General features: G+C 45.4%; 1 protein-coding gene across 3 annotated transcripts in view; it reads left to right on the forward strand.

Annotated features, from left to right (window-relative positions):
• Positions 1 to 638: 638 nt before the first annotated feature.
• The window catches only part of LOC141098687 (cytochrome P450 2D15-like), a 393,026-nt gene continuing 367,302 nt past the window's right edge, over positions 639 to 26,362 (forward strand). For 2 of the 3 annotated variants that reach the window (XM_073586652.1, XM_073586653.1), the window contains exon 1: positions 641 to 993. In XM_073586652.1, the coding sequence (XP_073442753.1) occupies positions 781 to 993 (213 nt within the window). In that variant the 5' untranslated portion in view covers positions 641 to 780. Of the gene's footprint in view, positions 994 to 26,362 lie in introns of all 3 variants that reach the window. The other variant, XM_073586654.1, reaches the window with a different exon arrangement.

Raw genomic sequence — 26,362 nt, forward strand, 5'->3', positions numbered from 1 at the left:
GCAGTGTTTTGTGTTCATTAATAAAATGTAATATATTTTATCATTGGTGATCATAGTACACAATACCCTCGGGCCTGGTGAGAAGCACAAGAGGGGGGCCCCTCCATGTCCCCTTCTGCTCATTGGGCCCGATACAACATTAAGGGCAGTAATACCATGATGGTAGCCTCAAGAAAAAAAGCCACAAGCAAGGAGTGTTAGGGTAAGAGATCAGCTTTTCTTTTGTTTCCTAAGACAAGATTTGGACAGTGCCATGAGGAACCCCTCCCATCTGCACCTTAGCATAAAGCTATAAAATTCATACAGTTTTGTTCATCATTTGTATTTTATTTTAAGTCATGCATACAATGTTTTGTGATAATAAATGATGGGATGACAAGTCCGTTCCTTTCTCTTTTACCTGCAGAGATTATTAGGTAGTCTGCATGTATAGGTCTTGTTAGAGCTTGCACCATGTATTTCTACATCTGATAGAGTATATACTTTGGTAATAGGCTTGGCCTTAAAGGAACTTTGGAAGTTTAGAACAACCTCAGGCAATTGTCAACATTTCCACAGTTATAATCTTTACCGCTCACTCTAGAATGTTCCTTCCCTGCCCTGGAGTGTCCATATAAAAAAAACCCAAAGCTCTTTAAAAACTTGGATGTATTATGGGTGTATCTAAGCCGTTTATTGCGTAATACAGATTTTATAATTTCTAACTCGATTGAATGCGAAGAAGTGATTTATAGACCTGTACAGCAAAATCTGTGAGCAAGTAGTAATAAGATTGAGTTGATGCAGCACAGAGAAGGGATGGCGGAGTTTATCTCCATTTTTTTTTCCAACGGATATTTATTGGGTGCAACATTCATTGTTTTCCTTTTCATCTTGGACTTTATGAAGAGCAGGAAGAATGGATCACACTTTCCTCCAGGTCCTAAAGGTCTTCCATTTCTTGGTAACATTCTGCAGGTAGACTACAGAAATCCTACAGTAACATTTATTCAGGTACAGTATGTGCTATTATTGGACAGATACATGTATCCTGCAAACAATACATGCACAAGAGTATACAATGACAAAAAAGAATACCTGTACCTAATATCCAAATGTAAATGAAATTGTTAGTTCTAGCACTGCAGGCTCAGTACATCAATTTAGTTTTACCATGCCTGCCAAATCATATTGTATGGGTTATCACTGAACTTTTAATGAAGTGAATTAGGTGTTTTTACTATAATGTTGGTGTTTGGATATACCTAAGAGTGATCTGCTGAGCCTGGAGTGCTTGTATTTGGAATTTTACTTACTCATGTGTTGTTCCTGGAACCCTATTTGGAAGTTTATTGGAAAAAAAACTGGATCAGCTATGAGCAATCAAATTCACATGGCGAAAAAATACTGTATTTTCCGGTGTATAAGACAACTGGGCGTATAAGATGATCCCCCACCTTTTCCACGCTGCACAAAGAGACGCCGGCAGAGCCCCCACGCTGCACAAAGAGCCGCTGCCCCCCCCAGCACAGAGAGCCGCACAGAACACCGCTGTCACAAGGCGGTAATAGCGATACTTAATTTACACCTTGTCGGTGAGGCGCCCTCTCACCTCGTCATCGAGTCCACTCCTCCGCACCACCCTATAAGATAATGCCTTGCGTATAAGACGATCCCCGACTTTTAAGAAGATTTTCAGGGGTTAAAAAGTTGTCTTATATGCCGGAAAACACGGTAGTTGCATCCTATATCTGCAAAACCTTAACAGTTGAGCCTCCGTCACATTTTGCCAAGATGTTGAAATAATGGATTGAATGCCTTTCATAAAAAATTGGAGTCCCCATTAAAATTCTAAGTGGACACATCTGACCTGAAATAACTGCAGACTACCCGTCTAGCAATTCCTAGTGTCCTCCGTAGTGACCATGGTAGCTAACCGAATTTTTTCTTACAAAAATCAAAGGCAGCTAAAGGCTAGGGCTACATGGATATTTTTGCAGTGACACAGGTAGCAGTAATGAAAATCTTTATGTTTAGCAGCAACATCACAGCATATGAAAAGTGAATAGATAGGTTGAAAAAAAACAACACAGTCTAAGTTTTACCACTTGATTGTCATGCTTGCGATAAGCTAGGGATCGCAATGTGACCATGTTCAGTTGTAATGTGCTGTGATCTAGCAGCTACACCTAGCAATGTTTGGTAGCGCTACTTTTGTCACAATGAAAGTCACATTTTAGCCCCAAACCTTATTATGAACAGATTGTAAATCCTAAAATGAATGAATCATAAAGATTGTAAGTGTAATGTGTCTAGAGTTTAAAATACCGATATCAGGAATTATTATGAACTGTAAAATGATCACTACAATATTCTGTCCAAGCTCCTTCAGCTTCATGAAAAAAAAACTCAGAAAATCACAGAAAACCACATTGCAGCAGCAGGTTACTAGGATTTAGGTGCTCTTTGCTCGAACCGAGCAAGTCCTAATACTTGCATGATAATTTCGAGTAACGAGTATAATGGGAGTCAATGGAAAAGCTAAGATTTTTTTCCCGCAGACCCCACAAGGAAAGGGGGCAATGAAAAGTTGGAATGGATGGAAAAAATGCTGGATGGAAAGAGAACAGCATGGGGAAGACCCCTAGAACCATTTCTGACTGCCAGATTGCTGCTTAGAACAATGGTGTCACACTTTTACTCCACTTTAAAGACTGACAATAAAACATTCCTAACCCAGGAGAAATTTAATTTTACAAGAAGAAAAATTAAGAACTGGTTTTCCTGTATAAAGATTGTAAATAAGGCATAATTTAAAAAATATGCAAAAAACAATATAGTTTAACCCCTTCACTCCTAAGCCTGTTTTTACCTTCCTGACCAGGCAATGTCATATTATGAGGTCATAACTAGAGATGGGCGGACACCTGGATGTTCGGGTCCGGCGGGTTCGGCCAAACAGTTGCAAAAAGTTCAGGTTCGGGTACCAGAACAGTACCCGGGCACGAACCCGGACCTTGAACATTAGTATATGCCACGCTGTCATGTGCATGACGATGCGGCAAACAGCTTCAGATCGTCGATTAAATGATCCCCGCCAGTCAAACAGCCTCGATTCCCATGCTTTCAAAAGACAGTATGAGCGCTCAGCTGTGATCAGAGGTATAAAGTTTACCTCTGGTTACTGGTATCAGCTGATGGGACTATTAATCCCATCATCCGACACCTGTCCCGCTAATTACAGTGAGAGCTTTAGTGGTGGATGGGAGTATTCATTAGCCGCTCCTTCGCTGTAGTTTTGCTAACCAGCCAGGCAAAACTCACAGCTGGGGTATGCAAACCTCAGCTTTCAGCTTCAGTAAGGCTAGTTATACTGTCCTCATACACATTAGCAGGGTGTGCAATGAGACACGTAGCTAAACCCCCTGTCTTCTTTAAGAAAGGAGGCTGTAAAATTGTAACCTTCTTTTATTGATTGCAGATATGACAGGAAAGGTGAAACTATAGAATGCAATTACAGAAGCATTTCAGAATATATAACTGCACAGAGCATGAAGCACAAATAGTCTGCAATACAGGTAACATGAGGTAATATACAAACTGATGATTACCTACTTAGTACAACAAACGAATTGATAAACACAGGATTATAACACCTAGATAGTGCTTACCAACTATGCTTAGAGCAGGCTTAGAGCTCCTTAAACATAAGGAGCATGAAGAACACGAATGGTGTAGTTTCTCCTAAGACACATGGAGGAATAATGGCTGCTGTTTCCTTTCACAGTGTCATAATAAGACCATGATGCAACAGGAACAATCCCACAATGCCCTAGGAACTTCCCACAAGACATTGCAAATTAAACTAGAATCTATGCATTAAACGGCCAGCAGGTGGTGCTGTTACCTTACAATATGAAATATATGAAGGATTAATACACACAAAAATACAATGTCTGTAATAATCGGAGACATAAAAAAATGACTAGACTTTCTAGACAGCAATTATATGGCTGGACAGAACACTAGTTATTGGTTATCAAGAATAGAGGGGTTTCCACGCTGTTTTTTTAATTATTTAAACAAATATTTTAAAAAAAACGGCATAGGGTTCCCCCAATTTTTAACAACCAGCCTTGCTAAAGCAGACAGCTGGGGGCTGGTTAGCAAAAATACAGGGGAACCCATGCCCTTTTTTTTAATTACTTATTTACAGCGCAGGAGCGGCCAGTGAATACTCCCATCTGCAGCTCCTGCTCTCATTGTAATTAGTGGTAGCAGGTGTCGGATGATGGGATCAGTAGCCCCATCAGCTGACACCAGTGACCGGAGGTAAACTTTATACCTCCAATCACAGCTGAGCGCTCACGCTGCCTTTTGACAGCATGGGAACTGCGGCTGTCTGACCTGCGGGGATGATGTCATGATCCCAGTGCAGGTTTTTGAGCTGCACGTCAGGGGTTAATGTCTGGAGCTCAGTGCAGGTTTTGACCTGCACACCTGGGGTTAATGATTGTGGCCTCTTTTTGGCTCTGGAAGAGCTTCTTAAACCCCTGGGAAGCTCCAATCCTTGCCAGTTATACTTTTGCCTTTGGCCGAGTGTGCTGACCTCTGTGTGCCTGTGCCTGTTCGTTGTTATAGCTTGTTTATATGGTTCTGACCCGGTTCTGTTTCCCGTTGTGAGTTTGCCTGTTGATTCTGTACTGCACTACCCTCTCTGTGTATGACTCATTGCCTGTGATCTGACTACACTCTGCTCGCCCCTCTTGTACCTTGCAGCTATCTCTGTGTATGACTCATTGGCTATGTCCTGACTATCCTCCCTGTCTATACCCCTTGGTAACTTTGTCTTGCAGTTACGCTGCTAGGAGTTTTCTTGTAGCTCCTAGCTCTCTGGAGTTTAGGCCACGCCCCTAGAAGTCACGAGCTTCAGGTCCTGCTGTTCTGGAGTATGCATCTACTCAGCTGCTGCCCGCTTCACAGGTATCTTTGAGCACAGTTCGCTTTACTCAGGACACGTGCACTGGCTCAATGAGCAAGTTCAGTGCGGTGTTTCTGACAGATGATTTCACCACCAATCAGAAGCAGTATTTTCTGCGCTGTGCACATGACAAACACCCGGTATTCGGGCAGCCGAACCCGAACATTAACATGGACTTCCTGGTGAAGTCCGTGTTCGGTGTCCATGCCCAAAAAGTAGGTGTTTGGTACGGACGCCGAACTTTACTGTTCGGGTTCGCTCATCTCTAGTCATAACTCTAGAACACTTCAATGGATCCCATTGATTTTGAGAATGAGGAGCCTTATTCATGGTAGTATATAATATGCAAGGTAGAACATATATATACATTCAAACTCATGATCACATGGTATATGTCGACCAATGCAGATGAAGGTAGTAAAAAGGCACATCTGAAACAGATTGCCTTACAATCAGTGAACATGTTAAGTAAATGCATTAACAAAACCATGTGTGTGACAAAATTTCAGACATTTACAGTACATAAACCTGCCTGAGTTTAAAATAACTAAGGACAAAATTTTGGCAAATGTGGATGAATTGCAAAATTACATTGCTATAATCACGTTTGTTCATGACCACTGATTTTACTAATAATCAGGTTTATACATGTGTAATACAGGAAATTGGATGCAGCAACACAGAGGCGCAGAGCAAGGGATAACAGGGGTCTGGTTTAATTATTACAAGGAGGAATTTCCTGGCAGAGAGCATCAGGGATAAATCAGATTTTAAGCTAAGGACTACAAAGAACAGGGTAACTTAAGGCAAAAGTTTATGCGTATATCTGCTTCACTTAGCGTGAGTCCGATGCTTGTCACTTCCTCCAAGAAGAAAACTGAAAGCCGGCTGATGCCGGTGATGAGGTCTTCAGGATTCCCTGCCCAATAGATCCGTTTAAACTCTTCTGGTGGCATCGGGCGGTCACCAGTCTGACCTGCTGATCCCCCAGTCTATCACGCTGCCCTCTTCAGGCGGGACCCTTTGACAACAATCTCCTGCTTGGTGCGCCCTGCAGTCAGGAGTCTCGCACAACCATCTCCCACTCAACGTGCTCTGCACTGCATGCCCGGCGATGCTCCCTGGTCATTCCTGCACTCCTCGTCTTTTGCTACCTCGCGAACTAAAGCTACCTGCGGCGCAGAGCAGGTTTGCACTCTCGGGTGGGAACTGAACTTCCCTACCCATGCAAAACCCCTTATCTCTCTCTGGTGTACCATGCTCCCTCTCTGCAGGTCATGGGTCTTCTTAGTCCTCAATTTCCTTTCTTGCTACAACAGGAGGCGTGGTCCTAGCAGTTCCAGAACCAATGCTCTGTCAGCACCCACAGCCCGGTCGTCTTCCTTACACCGCCATTCTCCTTTAACTCACCATTCCACGGGCGAGAGCTCTTTCACCAGACGTTTACATTCTTTCACTCCTTGAATAATTCACTGGTAGATGAACTGACCTTGTTCATAACGGGTGGGAGGCACTCCGGCTGTTGTTCGCTCGGATCAGCGCAATCCAGGTTGACTGATGGGAGCTGAAGAGTTACTTTGATCTTTTGAGTCTGCCGCTTCGAGCATTGGCACTTCAATGCTCATTTCCCTGGGGGCTGTAGACAGTGAACTGATGAGGTCTGTGGATGAGGTTGGCATCTCCTCTTCATCCAAGTCGAGAACCGACGAAGTGATCGCTTTGATGGCTTGCGACGATTCTTTACCATCCTCGGCCCTTTGGACAGGCAGGGCCACAACATGCTCTGTCCTGGGCCCTGTATTGTTCAACGTCTTTATCAACGATTTAGATGAAGGAATTGAGGGTAAACTGATTAAATTTGCTGATGAGACAAAGCTTGGAGGTATAGCTAATACTAGAGAAGAGAGAGAGAGGATTCAAAAAGATATAAATAAACTGGAGCAGTGGGCAGCAACTAACAGAATGGTTTTATCAGGGAAAAATGCAAAGTACTACATCTGGGCAATAAAAATGAAAAAAGCATATACAGAATGGGAGGAATAGGGCTAAGCAAGAGCACATGTGAAAAAGACTTTGGTATACTAATAGATCACAGACTGAATATGAGTCAACAGTGCAATGCAGCAGCAAAAAAGGCAAATGCAATTCTAGGATGTATTAACAGAAGCATACAGTCTAGATCACGTGAAGTCATTCTTGCCCTCCACTCCTCTTTGGTCAGACCTCATCTGGAATACTGTGTCCAGTTTTGGGCTCCACATTTTAAAAAAGACATCAACAAACTGGAGCAAGTTCAGAAAAGAGCGACCAAAATGGTGACCGGTCTGCAAACCCTGTCTTATGAGGAAAGGTTGCAGGACTTGGGAATGTTTAGCTTGCAAAAGAGAAGACTGAGAGGAGACTTAATAGCTGTCTACAAATATCTCAAGGGCTGTAAAATTGTAGAAGGATCATCTTTAGTCTCATTTGCACAAGGAAAGACTAGAAGCAATGGGATGAAACTGAATGGGATGAGACATAGAATAGATATTAGAAAAAACTTTTTGACAGTTAGAGTGATCAAAGAGTGGAAAAGGCTGCCACGGGAGGTAGTGAGTTCTCCTCCAATAGAAGTCTTCAAAAAGAGGCTGGACAGACATCTGTCTGGGATGATTTAGCGAATCCTGCTTTGAGCAGGGGGTTGGACCAGATGGCCCAGGAGGTCCCTTCCAACTGTTCGATTCTATGATTCTATGCTATGGTGAACTATCCGGGTGGGTGCTCCTTCTATCCGTTCAGGCTGGACTTCATACACCGACCCATCAGAACCAACTTGGCATGTCACTTGATGCGGAGTCCTCTTCTTCACCTTTCCAGTTTTCCTCGGGGCTGCTTGTTCCGCATCAACACCCGGTCTCCTTATCTCAGAGCTGTCCCTCAAGTAGGTGTCGCTTCTTGATGCCTAAGTTTTTGGAACTTCGTCTGCACTGGCCAGCGGAGAGTCTGCAGTCGATGTTGGTGTTCTCAAACCCAGGAAGACACCCCCGTCCGTGGGTAGTCCTCCTCTGGGTTCAACGCCAGCTCGGTGATCTCTCCTCTCTTTCACCCGAACAGCAAGGTACAAGTGAACCCTGTTGTACTGTGCACTCGATTTTTGTACACCCACACCAATTCAGGAACAAACTCAGGCCATCATTTCTTCCGATCCTCCTCTAACGTTCAAAGCATCTGGATCAACGTCTGTTTAAAGCATTCACAAGCCCCATTCCCCTGAGAATGATAAGGAGTGGTTCTTGACTTCTCAATCTGATGTAAACGATACAACTCTTCCATCTCTCGACCTTGGAAGCGGGCGCCCTGGTCAGAGTGGATCCTTTTCGGGCAACCATACACCTGGAAGAAATCCCGGGAAATGGCCTGTGCAGCTGATTCAGCAGTCTGATCTTGAGTTGGAGTCACTATAGCAAACTTGGTGAAATGGTCGGTCATTACCAATGTTCATACCCAAGATGTGCCGGGCCTACAGCTAAGTAATCGATCATCAATACCTCCAAGGGGGCAGAAGTCACAATGGTCTGTATCGGTTCCCTCTGTTCTGGGTGTTTGGCTATCTCACAGCTCCGACACTTTTGGCAGGCCTCTTCAGCTGCGGTCCTCAACTGGGGGTGATACACTAGCTTCTGCAACCACTGAAAATTGTTCTCCGGACCAAAGTGAGCCCCTCTCTTGTGAGCCTCTTTAGCCACCACACTGATCAACTTTTCTAGGAGCACTACTTGCCAAGTGACCCCCCCATTCCTGTAGTAGCTGTACACTTCGGTATAACAACCCATATTACAACTGAAGCCTCTCCCACTATTTCAGAATCTGCAGAGTCCGTGGAGACAGAGCCTCACTCATTGTCTGGGAAGTTGCTTCAGGGCCACCCACTGTCGCAGCTGAGCGAGTTCCTTATCTGTCTGTTGACGTTGCACCCAGTCATCCCAGGGCCGTCCCAGCACTTGTTCTCCAGACGCCTCCCCGATCTGTCTCTGCGTCGGCACCAATGATCTGGCAAGGTTCAAAAAACCAGGAATCTCTTTCGTCCAGCTCTTCATCTTGGTCAAGTTCAGGTCGCTCATGAGTCGTGAAGAGACCGGCTCATGTAGGGTATCACTCTTTCCTTTCCTCCCTGCATTTGTGATAGGACTTCCCTCAGACCATATAGACTTCCATCAGTGTGAAGGATGAAGGACTGCGAGAAATCCGCATAAGTGAGTATTGGGGCTTCTGTCAAGGCCATTTTCAAGGTTCTGAAGGCCTCTTCCTGACCGCTTCCCCATTGAATAGTTTGGTTCTTCGAACCAGCTGGCACTTCTTTTAGCAGTTCTAATAAAGGGTTGGCAAGGCGGGTGAAATCATTTATGAATCTTCGGTTGCACCCAGTAATCCTCAAGAATGCCCGAACATCTTTCACCATTGTCGGGATGGGCCACTCTTGTATGGCCACTATTTTTTCATGCGCAGGCCTCACTCCTTCACCAGATACAACGTGCACCAGATACTCAATTTGCTTGCGGAAGAGGTGACACTTTTGTGGCTTCACCTTCAGGCCATGGCTTTGCAACCAACTTAGCACTTGTTACAGCTGCCAAAGATGTTCTTCGAAGGTGGCCGCATAGACGATGATATCATCGAGATAAATAAGTTTTGCTTCAAAATTCAAGTCCCCCAGGCATCTCTCCATCAACTGCTGGAATGTCCTGGGGGCGTTGGTCAGGCTAAAGGGCTTCCGACTAAACTTAAACAGTCCCATGGGCAATATGAATGCTGTTTTTGGCTGTTCGTGTTCAGCAATGGGCACCTGCCAATACCCACTGGCTAGATCCAGTGACGAAAATACTTTGCCTTTCCCAAGGCAGAAGGGACTCCTCAATTCTAGGCAAGTGATAGGTGTCCCACACGGTGCAAGCATTCAGTCATCTGTAGTAGACGCAGAAGGGCAGGGTTCCGTCCTTTTTCCAGACTAAATCAATTGGAGCCACCCACGAACTCTGACTTTCCCATATTACTCCACTCTGCAGCATGTGGGATAGCATTTCCTTCACTTCTTTATACATCTGAGAAGGCATCTGCCGATATCTCTTCAGAACTGTCCCATGGGCAATATGAACGCTGTCTTTGGCTGGTCGTGTTCAGCCATGGGCACCTGCCAATACCCGCTAGCTAGATCCAGAGAGGAAAAGTACTTTGCCTTTCCCAAGGCAGACAGGGTGTCCTCAATTCTAGGCAAGTGATAGGAGTCCCACACAGTGCAAGCATTCAGTCGACTGTAGTAGACGCAGAAGGGCAGGGTTCCGTCCTTTTTCCAGACTAAATCAATTGGAGCCACCCACGAACTCTGACTTTCCCATATTACTCCACTCTGCAGCATGTGGGATAGCATTTCCTTCTCTTCTTTATACATCTGAGAAGGCATCTGCCGATATCTCATCAGAACTGTCCCATGGGCAATATGAACGCTGTCTTTGGCTGGTCGTGTTCAGCCATGGGCACCTGCCAATACCCGCTAGCTAGATCCAGAGAGGAAAAGTACTTAAAGTTAAAATTGCCTCAGCTATCATTGAGCCCACTATAAAAGATGTATTTACGGTGGTGAATTTTTGCAGAGACTCTTACTACATTAACTCAGCAGGTGCATGACATTCAAGCTGAGATGCTGAACATGAGGGCTGCTATGCAAAAAGCAGATGCCAGGACTGGAGTGGTGGAGGAGAGGGTTAGCACTGCAGAGGATAAAATAGTTAAACTGCAGAAGGCCCAGAAGCAATGTGACAAACAACTGGCAGAGGTTATTGCCAAAAAAGATGATCTGGAGAACCGCTCAAGGCAAAATAGTATAAGGATAGTGGGAGTTCCGGAAAAAGCTGAGGGCCCTAATCCTACTGAGTTCATAGTGAATTGGCTCCTGCAGAAAATCGGCACTGATACACTCTCTAAAGTATTTGTGGTAAAAAGAGCCCATTGAGACCCCTGCCTCCCGACGCAGCCCCACGTACAGTCATATGTAAAAGTTTGGGCACCCCTATTAATGTTAACCTTTTTTCTTTATAACAATTTTGGTTTTTGCAACAGCTATTTCAGTTTTATATATCTAATAACTGATGGACTCAGTTATATTTCTGGATTCAAATGAGGTTTATTGTACTAACAGAAAATGTGCAATCTGCATTTAAACAAAATTTGACCGGTGCAAAAGTATGGGCACCCTTATCATTTTCTTGATTTGAACACTCCTAACTACTTTTTACTGACTTCCTGAAGCACTAAATTGGTTTTGTAACCTCATTGAGCTTTGAACTTCATAGCCAGGTGTATCAAATCATGAGAAAAGGTATTTAAAGTGGCCACTTGCAAGTAGTTCTCCTATTTGATTCTCCTATGAAGAGTGGCATCATGGGCTCCTCAAAACAACTCTCAAATGATCTGAAAACAAAGATTATTCAACATAGCTTTTCAGCGGAAGGATACAAAAAGTTGTCTCAGAGATTTAACCTGTCAGTTTCCACTGTGAGGAACATAGTAAGGAAATGGAAGAACACAGGTACAGTTCTTGTTAAGCCCAGAAGTGGCAGGCCAAGAAAAATATCAGAAAGGCAGAGAAGAAGAATGGTGAGAACAGTCAAGGACAATCCACAGACCACCTCCAAAGACCTGCAGCATCATCTTGCTGCAGATGGTGTCACTGTGCATCGGTCAACAATACAGCGCATGGATAACGCCTTTTTGTATGACCAAACAACTCAATCTTTGTTTCATCAGTCCACAGGACCTTCTTCCAAAATGTAACTGGCTTGTCAAAATGTGCTTTTGCAGACCTCAGGCGACTCTGTTTGTGGCGTGTTTGCAGAAACGGCTTCTTTCGCATCACTCTCCCATACAGCTTCTCCTTGTGCAAAGTGCGCTGTATTGTTGACCGATGCACAGTGACACCATCTGCAGCAAGATGATGCTGCAGATCTTTGGAGGTGGTCTGTGGATTGTCCTTCACTGTTCTCACCATTCTTCTTCTCTGCCTTTCTGATATTTTTCTTGGCCTGCCACTTCTGGGCTTAGCAAGAACTGTACCTGTGTTCTTCCATTTCCTTACTATGTTCCTCACAGTGGAAACTGACAGGTTAAATCTCTGAGACAACTTTTTGTATCCTTCCCCTGAAAAGCTATGTTGAATAATCTTTGTTTTCAGATCATTTGAGAGTTGTTTTGAGGAGCCCATGATGCCACTCTTCATAGGAGAATCAAATAGGAGAACTACTTGCAAGTGGCCACCTTAAATACCTTTTCTCATGATTTGATACACCTGGCTATGAAGATCAAAGCTCAATGAGGTTACAAAACCAATTTAGTGCTTCAGGAAGTCAGTAAAAAGTAGTTAGGAGTGTTCAAATCAAGAAAATGATAAGGGTGCCCATACTTTTGCACCGGTCAAATTTTGTTTAAATGCAGATTGCACATTTTCTGTTAGTACAATAAACCTCATTTGAATCCAGAAATATAACTGAGTCCATCAGTTATTAGATATATGAGACTGAAATACCTGTTGCAAAAACCAAAATTGTTATAAAGAAAAAAGGTTAACATTAATAGGGGTGCCCAAACTTTTACATATGACTGTACCATTCTGGTACAAATCTTGAACTATCGTGACAGAGACATTATTTTAATGAAAGCCAGGAGTGCTAAGGATATGATGATTGATGGTCAGAACATTTCCACCAACTTTGATTATTCTGCAGCGGTTCAGAAATTAAGAATGAGGTTTCACGAAGTTAGGATATTTTCACACTTGCGTTTTTTTGCGCTGCGTTTTTTGCGCACACAAACGCATTAAAAAAAAGCATACAAGCGCTGCGTTTTTTTGCAGCATTTTTGTGCGCATGAAGCAAAAAGCACAGCGTTTGTATGCGTTTGCATGCGTTTTCAGTGCGTTTGCGTTTTTTTCACATTGTTTGTCTTCACCAAAAAAAATCAAGATAACAATCTTGCAACACACACCACCAATGGGACATCAGTGGCGGTGTGGAATGGTAATATATAGACCCTGTCTACAGCCGTATTCTTCACATTTGCTTGATTTTTCTCGTGTCAACATGGATCTGCGCTGGAAGAGTTTTCACTTCAACTTGGATTTGGACATCGCGATGGCTAGGGCATATGCAGCTGCTTGCCATGAACAAAGGAAAAGAGAGAGACAGCGAAGACGGCAGCGGCGGCGTTTGTGGATACATCCATTTGTTGAACTCCGGGAGAGCCGTGGGGCGTACCACACCCTCTACAGCGAGCTACAGGCAAATCCGGATAAATTTACAGATTATATCTGGATGTCCCAAGAAAGCTTCAGGGATTTGCTTGCTCGTGTCCAAGAATCCATCCGGAGACAGGACTCACAGCTCCATCGTGTGATTCCTCCTGAGGAACGTCTCCTGGTGACATTACGGCACGTAATATTTAAAAACCAAGGGGGGGTGTCTGCTTTTTTTTTGTGACATGTACTAATCAAAACCTGGCCTAATTATATTTCTTGAATGTACTAATTTTTTATTTTATTGTTTTAAAAAACCATATACAGAAATATTAATTTTACTTCTTTCTCTGTTTCACAGATTCCTGGCGACTGGAGAGACCCTATCTTCACTACGCTTCCAGTACCGTATTGGAATCTCCACCTTGTCTGGAATTGTTGCAGACACCTGCCGGGCTCTCTGGAACGTTCTTTGTCCAGAATTTATGTCCCTGCCCACTGCTGAAAAGTGGATGGAAATTGCTGACAAATTCTGGACAGTCTGCAATTTCCCCAACTGTTTGGGAGCTGTTGATGGTAAACACATACGGATCATCAAACCCAAAAGAACTGGATCGGAGTACTATAATTACAAAAAGTACTTTTCAACAGTACTCATGGCCATTGCGGATGTCGGATGTATGTTTGTAGCAGTGGACATTGGAGCATTGGCCGTGGTAATGACTCCCAGGCTTTTAAAAACTCAGACATGGGCTGGAGGTTGTATGGCAACCAATTTAATTTCCTTATGCCATGGCCTCTTCCCCACACCGAAGCTCCACCACTGCCCTTTGTAATGGTTGGGGATGAGGCTTTTCAAATGTGCGCAAACCTACTGAAACCCTACTCCAGCCGTGACTTGGACCACACCAAAAAAATCTTTAATTCCAGGCTGACCAGGGCCAGAAGAACTGTAGAGTGTGCTTTTGGGATTCTTGTCTCCAGATGGCGAATTCTCAGCACAGCCATTAATCTTAAGCTTGAAACAGTGGATGAGGTGGTTAAGGCGTGTGTGGTTCTACATAATTTTGTGATGGCTAAAGAGCACTCGACCTTTGAACTCGATGATGCTGCTCCTAACCCATTGCCTGAATTCACTCAGCACCCTCTCAGGTCATCCTTTGAAGTTGGCCAAATGAGGGACCAATTTGCGGCCTACTTTATCTTTGATGTAGGATGGGTGCACTGGCAAGATGAAATGGTGTAAAAATGTTTTCATGTATGTATGTTAATAAAAAACCTGTTTTGATACCTGTACTGAGTGCACTATGTCTTTTTACACTCCAATAAAATAAACAACTTCCCATGTATACCTGTGAATTCATGATTTCTCACACCTGGGCAGGTAAATACACATATGAGTTAAACTGCAGCATCGCTAGTCTGCGTGAAATATATTGGTACGTAAGCGATGCTGCAGGTTAAACATCATATGTGTATTCACCTGCCCATGATTGATAAATAGTTATGATACTAGGCCTGGGTATTGGCCATAGGCCTGGGTATTGGCCATATGATGTGTATTTTACCCATCAGTTGATTCAACACACACTTAGTAAGAGTATGTTGTTAATTACAAGGTATATCTATAATCCCCCTGGGCTAGTATCACAATAAGTGAAATGAAGATGGTAAAAACAGCCCATCCTCAAAACACTTTTTGTGACACCTTGCAAAGTTTAAGGCGCATTGTGTGTACAGCACAGTGTGTGTAGGTGGCGCAAAAAATATTAATCAAACTTTGCTATGGTAAACCAGAAATTTAAATTTATTTTTCACCAAAAAAATTATTACAAACTTTATTTTTTTCTGCGTTTGGTGGCAGATGGTTGCAAGTTGGGGGTGTGCAGTGAAGATGAACAGCTTATAGTGGATGAAGGTGTTCTAGGGGAAGGGGCAACAAAACTTGTGGGGGAAGGGAGGCCAGTGAAGTGAATGGAGCTAGACACATTAGGAGAGGACAGAGGTTTAGCGACGGTGGTCCTAACTGTTTTTTGTCTCCTTAAACTGGCCTGCCTGGACCTCCTTGGGCCCAATGCCCGCCTTGATTGTTGGCCCCGCCTGGAACTTGAGGCAAATAAGGAATGTGGGTCCCCCGTCTGCTGCTGTGGCTGTTGCTGCTGTGCCTGCTACTGTTTCTGTGGCTGCTGCTGCTGTGGCTGCTGCTGATGCTCTGTGGTAGCGGTGGCAGTGCTCGTTCTTGCAGAAGGACTGGTGGTGGCAGTGATGGTCTAGGTTTGCGGAGTGGTGGTGGCAGGGCTAGTACATGTTATAGTGTTGGCGGCAGGCCTGTTCCATGTTTGAGGAGTGGTCATGGTGGCTGTGCTCCAAGCATGCATGGGGGTGGCGGTGGTGCTCCAGATAGGAGCAGCGCTTGCCATGGTGGTGTCGGTTAAGTGACCAGCAGCACTCAGACTTGTGTTGGTGTAACGGTTGGTGTCCTGGCTTCGAACAGAGGTGTCCGTGCAGTGGTATGCAGTACAAGTCGGTAGTGAGGTGAAGCGAGTCAATGGTGCCACAGTTGGAAATGACACCACTGACTGCTGCCTGTACCGATTCTGCTGCATAGCCTGCAAGAAAGCATTGTTGCAGGCCTGCAGCACACTCAGCTGTTGCTCAGGACTAAGGTGTTCCGCCATGCCCTTTTCAATTTTACTGAAAAAATGGTGCGCTGGTCTGTTGGGGTCGGCCTCCAGACGGTCAAGGCACTATTCGACAGAGTAGAAGCAGTGTTCCATGTGGTTAAAATCATGTTCCATGAGTGAAAAACCGCTTTCCACTCTGTCTGACAGCGACTTGAGGCTGACATTAAAGGCCTCGCTCAAGTGCATAAACTTGGGCAAGACATTCCTGTCCAAGGCCCTCTGCCGCTGGCGGGTAGTGCCCACATAACCAGTGGCAGAGACCTGGGACAGGGAAACACCTGATTGACCAGCTTCCTGGTCAGCAGCTGTCCGTGCTGCAGACATGCAAGGTGCTTCCTGGCTGTCGGATGGCTGAGACGGGTCCGAGGTCGTCCGATGAAGGACCGCTCCAGGGGCAGGTTGCAGGGTGCTGCTCCAGGTGCTGTGGAAGAAAGAAAAAACATTACTATCATGCATGTACAAGAAGCATCAGCTGTGGAATAGAAAAACACAGATTAATAAAAATAAAAACAAAAAATTATAATACTTACGCTCTGGTGGCAAGGACCGGTCTTAGGAACTGCAAAGCTTGATAGTGCTGGTATTTTGTTCTGGTCCTTGCCGCTGAACCACTGCGACCCGGCCCCTCAGCACGAACATCAGCGTTGAAGCGGTCCTTGATCAAGTGCTAACGTGTTCGGACTTTGTTCACTGTTGGAAAAACAAACAAACAACATTTAACAATTGTGTATGATGCACAATATATGCTATCATTAAATCCAACACTGCCATCATGAACAAGAGTCAATGCTGCACAATACAGCAATACAATACCCAAAGCAGTCACTGTTGAGCCAGACGACACTGTTGGGTTTCCTGCTAGAATATATCTAGCAGGAAACCCAACAGTGCCATCACGAACAAGAGTCAATGAGGTACAATACAGCAATAAACTACCCAAAGCAGTCACTGTTGAGCCAGATGACACTGTTGGGTTTCCTGCTAGAATATATCTAGCAGGAAACCCAACAGTGCCATCACGAACAAGAGTCAATGCGGTACAATACAGCAATGCCATACCCAAAGCAGTCACTTTTGAGCCAGATAACACTGTTGGGTTTACTGCTAGAATATATCTAGCAGGAAACCCAACAGTGCCATCACGAACAAGAGTCAATGCGGTACAATACAGCAATGCCATACCCAAAGCAGTCACTTTTGAGCCAGATAACACTGTTGGGTTTACTGCTAGAATATATCTAGCAGGAAACCCAACAGTGCCACTACGGACAAGAGTCAATGTGGTACAACACAGCAATACAATACCCAAAGCAGTCACTGTTGAGCCAGATGACACTGTTGGGTTTCCTGCTAGAATATATCTAGCAGGAAACCCAACAGTGCCATCAAGGACAATAGTCACTGCGGCATAACAGAACAGGGAAATACTTACTAAATGCCTTTTTGGAGGTTGCAGGGGCGCTGTCCCAGCCATCCATCAATGCTGCGGCCACCTCATTCCATAGCCGCCGGGTCACCACATTGTCCTTGTACAGCTGGTCACGGCTGTCCCACAACGGGGCACGCTCCTGGACCAGGCAGATAAGGTGCTCATTATCCAGGTAGACGTCTTCATCCCGTTGTGGAACCTAGAGAAAAGACATTCAATAGAATATTTGAATTTTGTGTGAATAAAAAGTAAAAAAAATCCAGAAAAGAGGAAAGATAGAAGATAAAAAATAAAGGACATTACAAATCATTTGATACTTACATTCCGTATCACCACCGGGACTTGGCTTGGCTGCTCATGCTGTCGCCCTCACTAGTCGCGTCCGCTGAAGATGACGATGTCTGAAAAAAAAAAATGTTAGATATTTTGAGAAGCAGCAGATATACTTACCAAATGCACGAAAATAATCACTTCACGATCTGCTTGCACCAGTTCCTGCCGGGATGGTGAACATTCCGATTCCGAAGACATACTGCATGAAAAAATAATACAAAGCATTAGTACATATACAATTTAAAAGGACAGGCATACTTTAGATGTAATAACACACACATTCTTGCCGCTGAAGCTGGAATTGAAAATCATGTCTTGTTTTGCAGTCTGTCTGCTCTCCAGGCTGTCTCTATAGTTGTGGTACAGTTCTGGCAGACACCTACTTTTATATGGACATGTTTTTTTTGGAGGGGGTGGGTTTTATCATGTGTCTAGATAATCTTGACCTAAAAAACGCATACGTGCGCATGCTAATGCGCACGTTTGTGCACCCATAGACTCTAACGTTGATTTTTTTTTGCGCAAAACGTGCACAAACGTGGGCATGTGTTTTTTTAAAGCGGTTGGGCGGTCCAAAAAATGCAACATGTAGAGTCTGGAAATTATGGACGCACACTGGAAAAAAACGCAGCACACGAAAAACGCATACAAACGTATACAAACGCATACCAATGCGCACCCATGTTAAATATAGGAAAAGAAATGCATGCGCACGTATGCGCCAAAACGCAGCGCAAAAAAACGCAAGTGTGAAACAAGCCTTAAAAAGAGACTGAGAGGTTTCGGCATCGCATACTCTATGCTATATCCTGCCAAGCTGAGGGTGATTGCCTTTGAGAAGGTACACTTTTTTCAGTCCCTGGAGGAAGTCGAGGAATGGTTCGAACGTAATAAAAAACGGTGGCGGGACTTGGGAGCTGGCTGAGGAGTGTCAGGCCTGAATGTGTTTTCGTTTTTTCTGGTTCAGGAACATATTTTTTGGACTGGTATTCTGGACTGTCATCTGTTGAGCGGTGGTGCTGCGGCAAGTTATTGCAGCTTACTATGAAGATTTTTCATGCTTTGAACTGTTTACTAAAGGCGGGAGGGGAAGGAGGGGCGTTGTGATTGCTATATTGCAGTTAATATAAGAGAGCGGTTTGTTAGTGTGGGTAACTGTAAAGGACAGTGTTGGGGGCTGGGGTAGGCTCTTTTTCCCACTCTCTCAGATAGAAATGCTAATTCAGGGAGGGTGAAAGGGGGTTTGGAGTTGGGAGTATAAGTTGATGGGGTGAATAGTTGGGGGGAGTGTAAGAGGGCAGGGAGGGAAATGGGGGGTGGTGAATGAAGGGGGGATGGAGGGTAGACTGCGTGAACTGGAGTTTTTCTTGGTACCAATGTCTGTTGGATTAACTTTTCATATAATATGGCTAGACGAATTAAAGTAATTGGATGGAATATTCGGGGTCTTGCTGACAGGAGTTAGAGAGCAGCAACAGTGTCCATTTTGTGCCTGATGGAACCCACTTAGTTAAAGAGAGGATCGGGGTTCTGGCCAGAAAGTGGATTCCGCATTCTCACCATGCTAATTATTCTAATTATGTAGGGGGGGGGTCTCGGTCTTGCTCCATGCCTCAGTACTCTATGAAGAGATGGAAGTGCGATTGGATAAGGATGGACAGTATGTGTACTTGGTGTGTATTGGCAAATGTTGTGTCTGGTTGCAGTGTATTTTCCGCCACCTTATTAGGGAACGAAAGTGCATGAGATTTTAGAACTGACGAGACACAGAATGGGGGAACCGTTGTTGGTGGTTGGTGATATGAATAATATTCTACATTGGGAATTGGATAGACATGGGGGAGGCACGAGAGGCATGGCTGGGAATGGGGAAACGTAATTTGCAAAACATATAAAATAAGTTGGTTTGGTGGATTTGTGAAGAGTTAGGAATTTGAATGTGAGATGTTATTCGTGCTTTTCGGCCTCTCAGAATTCAATGTCACGAATTGATATGGCACTTAGAGATAGACACCTGGATGCGTGTTTTAGGAAGTTGGAGTATTTACTCAGGGTGGCCTCAGATCATAAACTGGGGGTGTGGACGGTTAATCCAGCCTGGTTAAAATCAATTGACTTAGGGAAAATTAAGGGGGAGGTGGAATTGTTTTTCCAGAAAAATAAAGGGAGTGCACCTGTGGGTATTGTATGGGATGCCATGAAAGCCTTTCTTAGAGGATTGTTCATCAGGGATATTTCTAGACGTAAGAATGTGCTTGAGGATTTGAAGAGGGCAGAGAGTGAAGAGGTGAGTCGGCCCACCCCAGAGACACAGAGGCGCTTAAAGGGAGCCCAAGAAGCAGTGGACAGGATCTATTTAAACAATGCTAAAAAAAGACAGGAGTTCCAGAGGGTGTCATTCTATGAGGATGGTGAAAAGGTAGGCCATCTCTTGTCGTTGGTAGCAGCTGCTCAGAGGGAGTCGTCCTATGTGTATAGTCTGTATGATGAGAATGACAGTCTGGTAGTGGAGACAAAGGCTATTCTGAATGTATTCAGGAAGTTCTATGGAGAGTTGTACAAATCCAAGCTATTGGTTGCTTGGGAGGAGATTTTAAGTTTTCTGGAGGGAGCGGGCCTGATGCAGCTCAGTGTGGAGTATAGTGATAGTTTGCCTGTGCAATTGAGCCACTTGCTGCACATATCCAGAGATCTCTAGAGGTAAAAGGCTCTGGAGGAAAAAATTGCACTTTATGCAGATGATGTCCTCTTGTTTCTGCAGGATCCCTTGGAGTCCTTGAGTCAGGCGGTAGCAATTGTTGAGCGGTTTGGGGAAATGTCTGGTCTAAAGATTAACTGGGATAAATCCAATCTTATGATGCTAGATAGGGATAGATTTGGTGAGCTGGGAGAGTTTGGATGTACTACAATTAGAGTTGTTGATCAGTTTAAGTATCTTGGAATACAGATTGCTTTGCCGGTTACGGATTATTTTGGACTGAATGTGGTACCGCTCCTGACGAAATTTAAAGAAAAGGTCCAGACTTGGTGCAAGCTGCATCTCTCGGTGGTGGGTAGGGCGAAACTGTCAAAAATGATACTCATGCCGAAGCTCCTATATGTGCTTCATAATTTGCCAATATGACTTCCGTGGGGTTTGTTCCAGAGAATTAATTCCACACTCCAAGACTTGGTCTGGGGTGGATGTCAGCCCAGGATAAAATTAGAGATCTTGCAGAGACCCAAGGAGGAGGGGGAACTTGCTCTGCCCAATCCTTGGATTTTTTTCCTGGCGTCCCAGGGCCAACCTATCAGAGAATGGGAATCAAGGGGAGGGGGGATTTCAGTGCAGGCAATGCTTGAGTATGTGGTGCAGAGGGCCCCTTTAGTGCAAGGGTTGGAGAATGGGAGTTTTGGTCGGATAGGTAGGAGATTCCCCACCCTGGGGTTGATGCAGAAGATGTGGTCTAAGATCAAAAAGATTAGAGAGATCTCTGCAATGACAATTTATATTCCCATCTGGTTGAATGAGAATTTGGGTGAATTTTATAAATTGGGGAGCAGAGGGCTTGGTCACGTAGGGGGATATGCTACATGTCACAAATACTTATAAATCAGGAGTTGAAGTTGTTTGAATCCTTGCAAGAAGAGTTTCGGGTGCCGGATACAGACCGGTTTCTGTATATGAGGGTCCAGCATGCTTTTAGGCAGCAGTGGCGGGTAAGTAGTCTAAGGGTACAGAAAGATATTGTGCTAGACTATATTTATAAGGAGGGGACCACGAGAGGGCTTATTTCCACGGTCTATGAGGACCTGTTACATACCTTTTTGTTGCGGCATCCTATCCTTGCGCGGGACAAATGGGAGGAGGAATTGGGTGGATTGGATGATGAAGTTTAGGAGTCTATATTAGAATATGTTCCTAAATTGTCATTAAGTGAACCTGGGCGGTTGTTCCAATTGTATATCTTTCACAGAGCTTACAGAACACCTGAGTTTCTTCACAGGGTTGGGGTGAGAAGTACTTCTGAATGTCCAAGATGTATGAATGAGGATGCGGGCATTCTGCATATCTTGTGGGAATGTCCGAGATTGCAAGCTTTTTGGGTTGTGGTGATTAGTCTGACTGAAGGGAGGTATGAATGTGTAGTGCCTAGGACTCTGTTAGTGTGTGTTGGGATATGTTGAAGAGATTGGAATTGATAATTCAAGGAGGGTGGCTGTGACTAGGCAGCTATTCATGGCCAGAAAGTTATTTGTGAGGTGTTGAATCAGGGCCGAGCCGCCATCTAGAAAATAATTAATTCTGCAAGTGGACTATACAGTTTGTATGGAAGAAAGTATCTATAGGAGAAGGAATGCTGAAAAAAAGTTCGAACAAATTTGAGCATCATGGTTGAGGTAAAGTAAAGGGGGTATATAGACTCTCGAGCTATTCTAGAGATTATCTAGAAAATACCTGGGCAAAGTGCTGCCCGCGGGCCACATTTGGCCCTCTGGCTGTCTCAGTCCGGCCCCTGAGGTCCGTGGGCCGCACCATGCCCTCCCGCCTGCTGTCTCCTGCCCGCTGTCAGCATTGGTGGAGGAGGGGCGATGATGTCATGTCATTCCGTCAGCTGTGTACCGCCGGAGAGTCAGCGCTCCAGAGGCAGAGGCACAAGCAGGGCGCCTGGAATGGGATGAGGTGAGTATGTGGTGTTTTTTTGTTTTATTTTCTTGTGTATGAATATGGGGGTGAACATGGGGATTCTATGGGGTTGAACATGAGGATTCTAAGGGGGTGAACATGGGGATTCTATGGGGGTGATCATGGGGATTCTATAGGGGTGACAGCACATAGGGTTTTTTTGCGGGTAACACACATGAGGATTCTATGGGGGTGACAGCACATGGGGATTCTATGGGGGTGACAGCTCATGGGGATTCTATGGGGGAACGTGCAGCACATGGGAATTCTATGGGGGTGACGTGCAGCACATGGGGAGGCTATGGGGGTGACATGCTGCACATGGGGAGGCTATGGGAAGGCTGTATACTGTCATGCAATATATGGGAAGGCTGTGTGGGGTTCAATCAGTATATGGGGAGGCTGTGGGGGCCTCATGCAGTATATGGGAAGCTGTGCGGGGCCTCATTAAGTATGTGGAGAGACTGTAGGGCTCATGCTGTATATAAGAATGCTGTGTGGGGCCTCATGCAGTATATGGGGAAACTGGGGCTCATGCAATGCTTGGGAGGCTGTGTGGGGCTCATGCTGTATATAGGGAGGCTGTGTGAGACTCCTGCCGTATATAAGGAGGCTGTGTGGGGCTCATGCTGTATATAGGGAGGCTATGTGGGGCTCATGCCTTTTATGTGGGGCTGTGTGAGGCTCATGAGGCTTACGCCGCGTATGTAGTAGGCTGTGAGAGGCTCATTCAGCATATGTAGTAGGCTGTGTGGGGCTCATGCCGCATATGGGGGAGACTGTGTGCGGTTCATGCCGCATATGGGGGAGGCTGCGTGGGGAGCATGCCACATATGTAGAAGGCTGTGTGAGGCTCATGCTGTATATAAGGGGCTGTGGGGGGTTAAAGATATATAGGGGAGTGTCAGCATGTTAGGGCTGGCAGAACACACCAAATGATAAGAAGGTAGTAATAAGGTGCGTTTGAAGCCCGGGGTCCATCGTGCAGAGATCTTGCCTGCTGCCGGTAATGGTGGACGCTATATGGTGGTATAATAGAAGAACACACGTGGGCTATCGTCACCCGGTGTGTACAGAGGCGGACTCTGTTGCTTCACAGAACTGCACTACCACGGAATATAAATGCCATAGCCTGTTAAAGCTCACAGAACTCTACCCCAAAGACACAGGGTTAGAGTCCCTCTAGACGCACTAGGCACATGGCGTCGCACCTGCAAACACCACTAATAGACACTAGCTACTGTGGAGTGCAGACCAAGTGCACAGTGGCGTACAGGCAAAGCCACTACTTGGCGCTGAGGCTGGTCCCTGACTCTGCCTCGTACCTGCACTATCAGCATAGGCTCTAACTGGCAAGGCTGAACAACACATGCGTACCAAGGGTAGGGGTTTCATAATGAGTCATTCACTAGAGTCATTCATACGTGCATACAACACTCACTACACATGGTCTATACTAGCGCACGGCAGTGCGGCCATGCGATCCTTTTATTACTGCAGCCTTCCAGGACCTTGCTGATGGCCCAATCCAAGCTGCTTGAGGACCTGAGCATGCGACCTCTGACCACCATCGAGCGGTCATTTCACAGGCATGCTCAGATGGAAAAAAGCAGGACTTAGTCCCAGGGGTGTCTGCTCGCCACTGACTAATGCCGGATGCTATAGCTGAACCTGGGGCAGCAGCAGCAGCAACCAAACGCATAGCATTAGTCTGAGCAAGATGCTGAGATCAATGTCTCTGCTGAGCAGCAACCTCTGCGGCTGAAAAAGAATGGGAGACTGCAGAGGATGTGGCTTGAAATTCCACCTGTGCAGTGGCAGGAACTTGATGCCTTTCATTACCCCCCTCCTTGGGCCTCGCTGCGCTCAAAAGCTGCAATGAGCTGAGGAGTATCAATGTGTTCAATAGGTTCCCAGGTCCTGTCCTCTGTGCCATGACCCTTCCAATCCACCAGATAGCACTTTTTGCCACGTGCCACCTTGCATCCCACAATAGCATTCACATCATAATCGTCCGTGGACAAACCCGATGTCCCGGCAGATGACTCGGAAAACCGGAACATATAAATGGGTTTTAGGAGGGACACACGAAAGGTGTCGGTGATACCTAGGTGTGGGGGAGGGCCAGACGATAAACCACATGGTTGACCTGTTCCAGGACCTTGAAGGGACCTATGTAGCGAGGTGCAAATTCAGTGGACTCAACTCGCAGCCTGATGTCACGGGCGGAGAGCCACACTAAGTCACTAGGAGCAAAGGTCGGAGCGCGGCGCCGGTGTGCATCAGCGGAGACTGCTATGAGCTCATTTTCTGCTCCACCAGTTGAGAGTTCTCCTTCCGTTCTCCCTCTGGTGGTGACAGGAGGTAGTGAGGTTGGTTTAATTGGTAGTGATCTGCCACCTGATGAGGAAGATAATGATTGGATCTCTGGAGTATCAGACTGGATATAAGACATCCGACGCCCTATCCTTTTGCTGGTGATTCAGTCTGCTTCTCAGGTCTTGGACTCAGCTCTGTTCCAGTCTTCTCAAGTTAAGTTTGATTTTGCTAATGTTCACACTTGCTCTTGTGGGTCAATTCAGCTTTTTGTGTGGTCAGCCAGCCCGGCTGGGCTGTGCTGAATTTCCACTCTTATTTATCTGTATTTGCCAATTTGCCTTTTTTGTCCCTTATTAGATTGGCCTCTTTTTGCTCTGTCTCAGAATATTTCAGAGTGCTGATATAGTGGGAGAAGTCTAGTGACTTCAAGGTTAATTTTGCTATCAGTTGTGTTGGACATTATTTTTGGCAGGGTTTTTGACAGATTGCAGACAGTGACTTTCCTTTCCTGTCCTGTCTAGTTAGTCGGGACCCATCATTTGCTCAGCCTATTTTCCTGCCTTTGTGTGTGTTTTCATCTTGTTTCACCGTCAATACATGTGGGGGGCTGTCTTTCCTTTGGGGTCTGCTCTGGGGCAGTTAGTTTTCCAATTTTCCTGCTTTAGGCTTATGTAGCTCTGCGGTTGTGACGAGGCGTCTAGGACCAACGTAGGAACGCTCCACGACTGCTACTAGTTGTGTGGTTAGAATCAGGGATCTGCAGTCTGCATAGTTACCAACTCCTCTGGCTTGTGTTGTTTTTTTTCCCTTGGTGACCCATTCATAGCAGGAGACCCTCATTCTCTCCTTGGAGGCCCGGATGGCATTCTGTGTGTGGCCCCAAATGTCACATGCCTCTACCACCCAGTCTGCCACCCTAGAATTGGTGCACGACATGGGAATGGGCACAGGGACATGCGGATGCTGGCCGTAGTTGAGGAGGAATGGTGTCTGTCCAGTAGTCGGCTAGGGTGTTGCTCAGTGCAAATTCTGCCCATGGTAGCAAGGATGCCTAGTTTGGCATAGGTGGTTTCCTTCATTGGAGACTGCCCTTCCCTTGGTTGTTCCTTCCCGGGGATAGACCTGGCTAGTCATTGCTTGCGTTGAGAAACATGTGATGGTGTCTCCGCGGCTTGTGTTTTGCATGTTTTTGCATATTTCCCATAAGGGATGGGGGCATTGCTCTAGAATCACTGCGTTGAGAAACATGTGATGGTGTCTCCGCAGTGTTGGATGTTGATCTCCATGAGTTCATTCATCCTCTGTTGTGAGTTCATTTTCCCCTTCATTACTGAGGCCCGAGGAACTCCCTCTTCTGGTAAAGAAAGGTAGTGAGCCTGATTGTCAAACACCTGAGGCTGATAATTGTGACTGCTGAGTGGAGTTACGGACTGGATATAATGCTGCCGACGCCCTTCTGCCCTGCGGGTGATTTCCCTGTGGGATCCTTGGAGACCAGTCTGAATTCCTGCTCCTCCAAAGCTTAGTTTGCTGCTCGGCCTTTTGCTTTTGTGCTTTGACTTTGTTTTTGCTTTGTTTTTCTGGATTTCTGCCATTCCCTGCTGGGGTGTGCTGAATTCATTTAGCTCTGTCTTCTGAAAATACCTGAGTGCTGATTCAGTTTTTTAAGCCTAGCTGCTTCAGGGCCTTTTTCATATCAGCTGGTTGGCTT

The sequence above is a fragment of the Dendrobates tinctorius genome, unplaced genomic scaffold (genome assembly GCF_039654945.1).
Source record: "Dendrobates tinctorius isolate UK_male_01 unplaced genomic scaffold, ASM3965494v1 ptg000094l, whole genome shotgun sequence".
Taxonomy (NCBI): domain Eukaryota; kingdom Metazoa; phylum Chordata; class Amphibia; order Anura; family Dendrobatidae; genus Dendrobates; species Dendrobates tinctorius.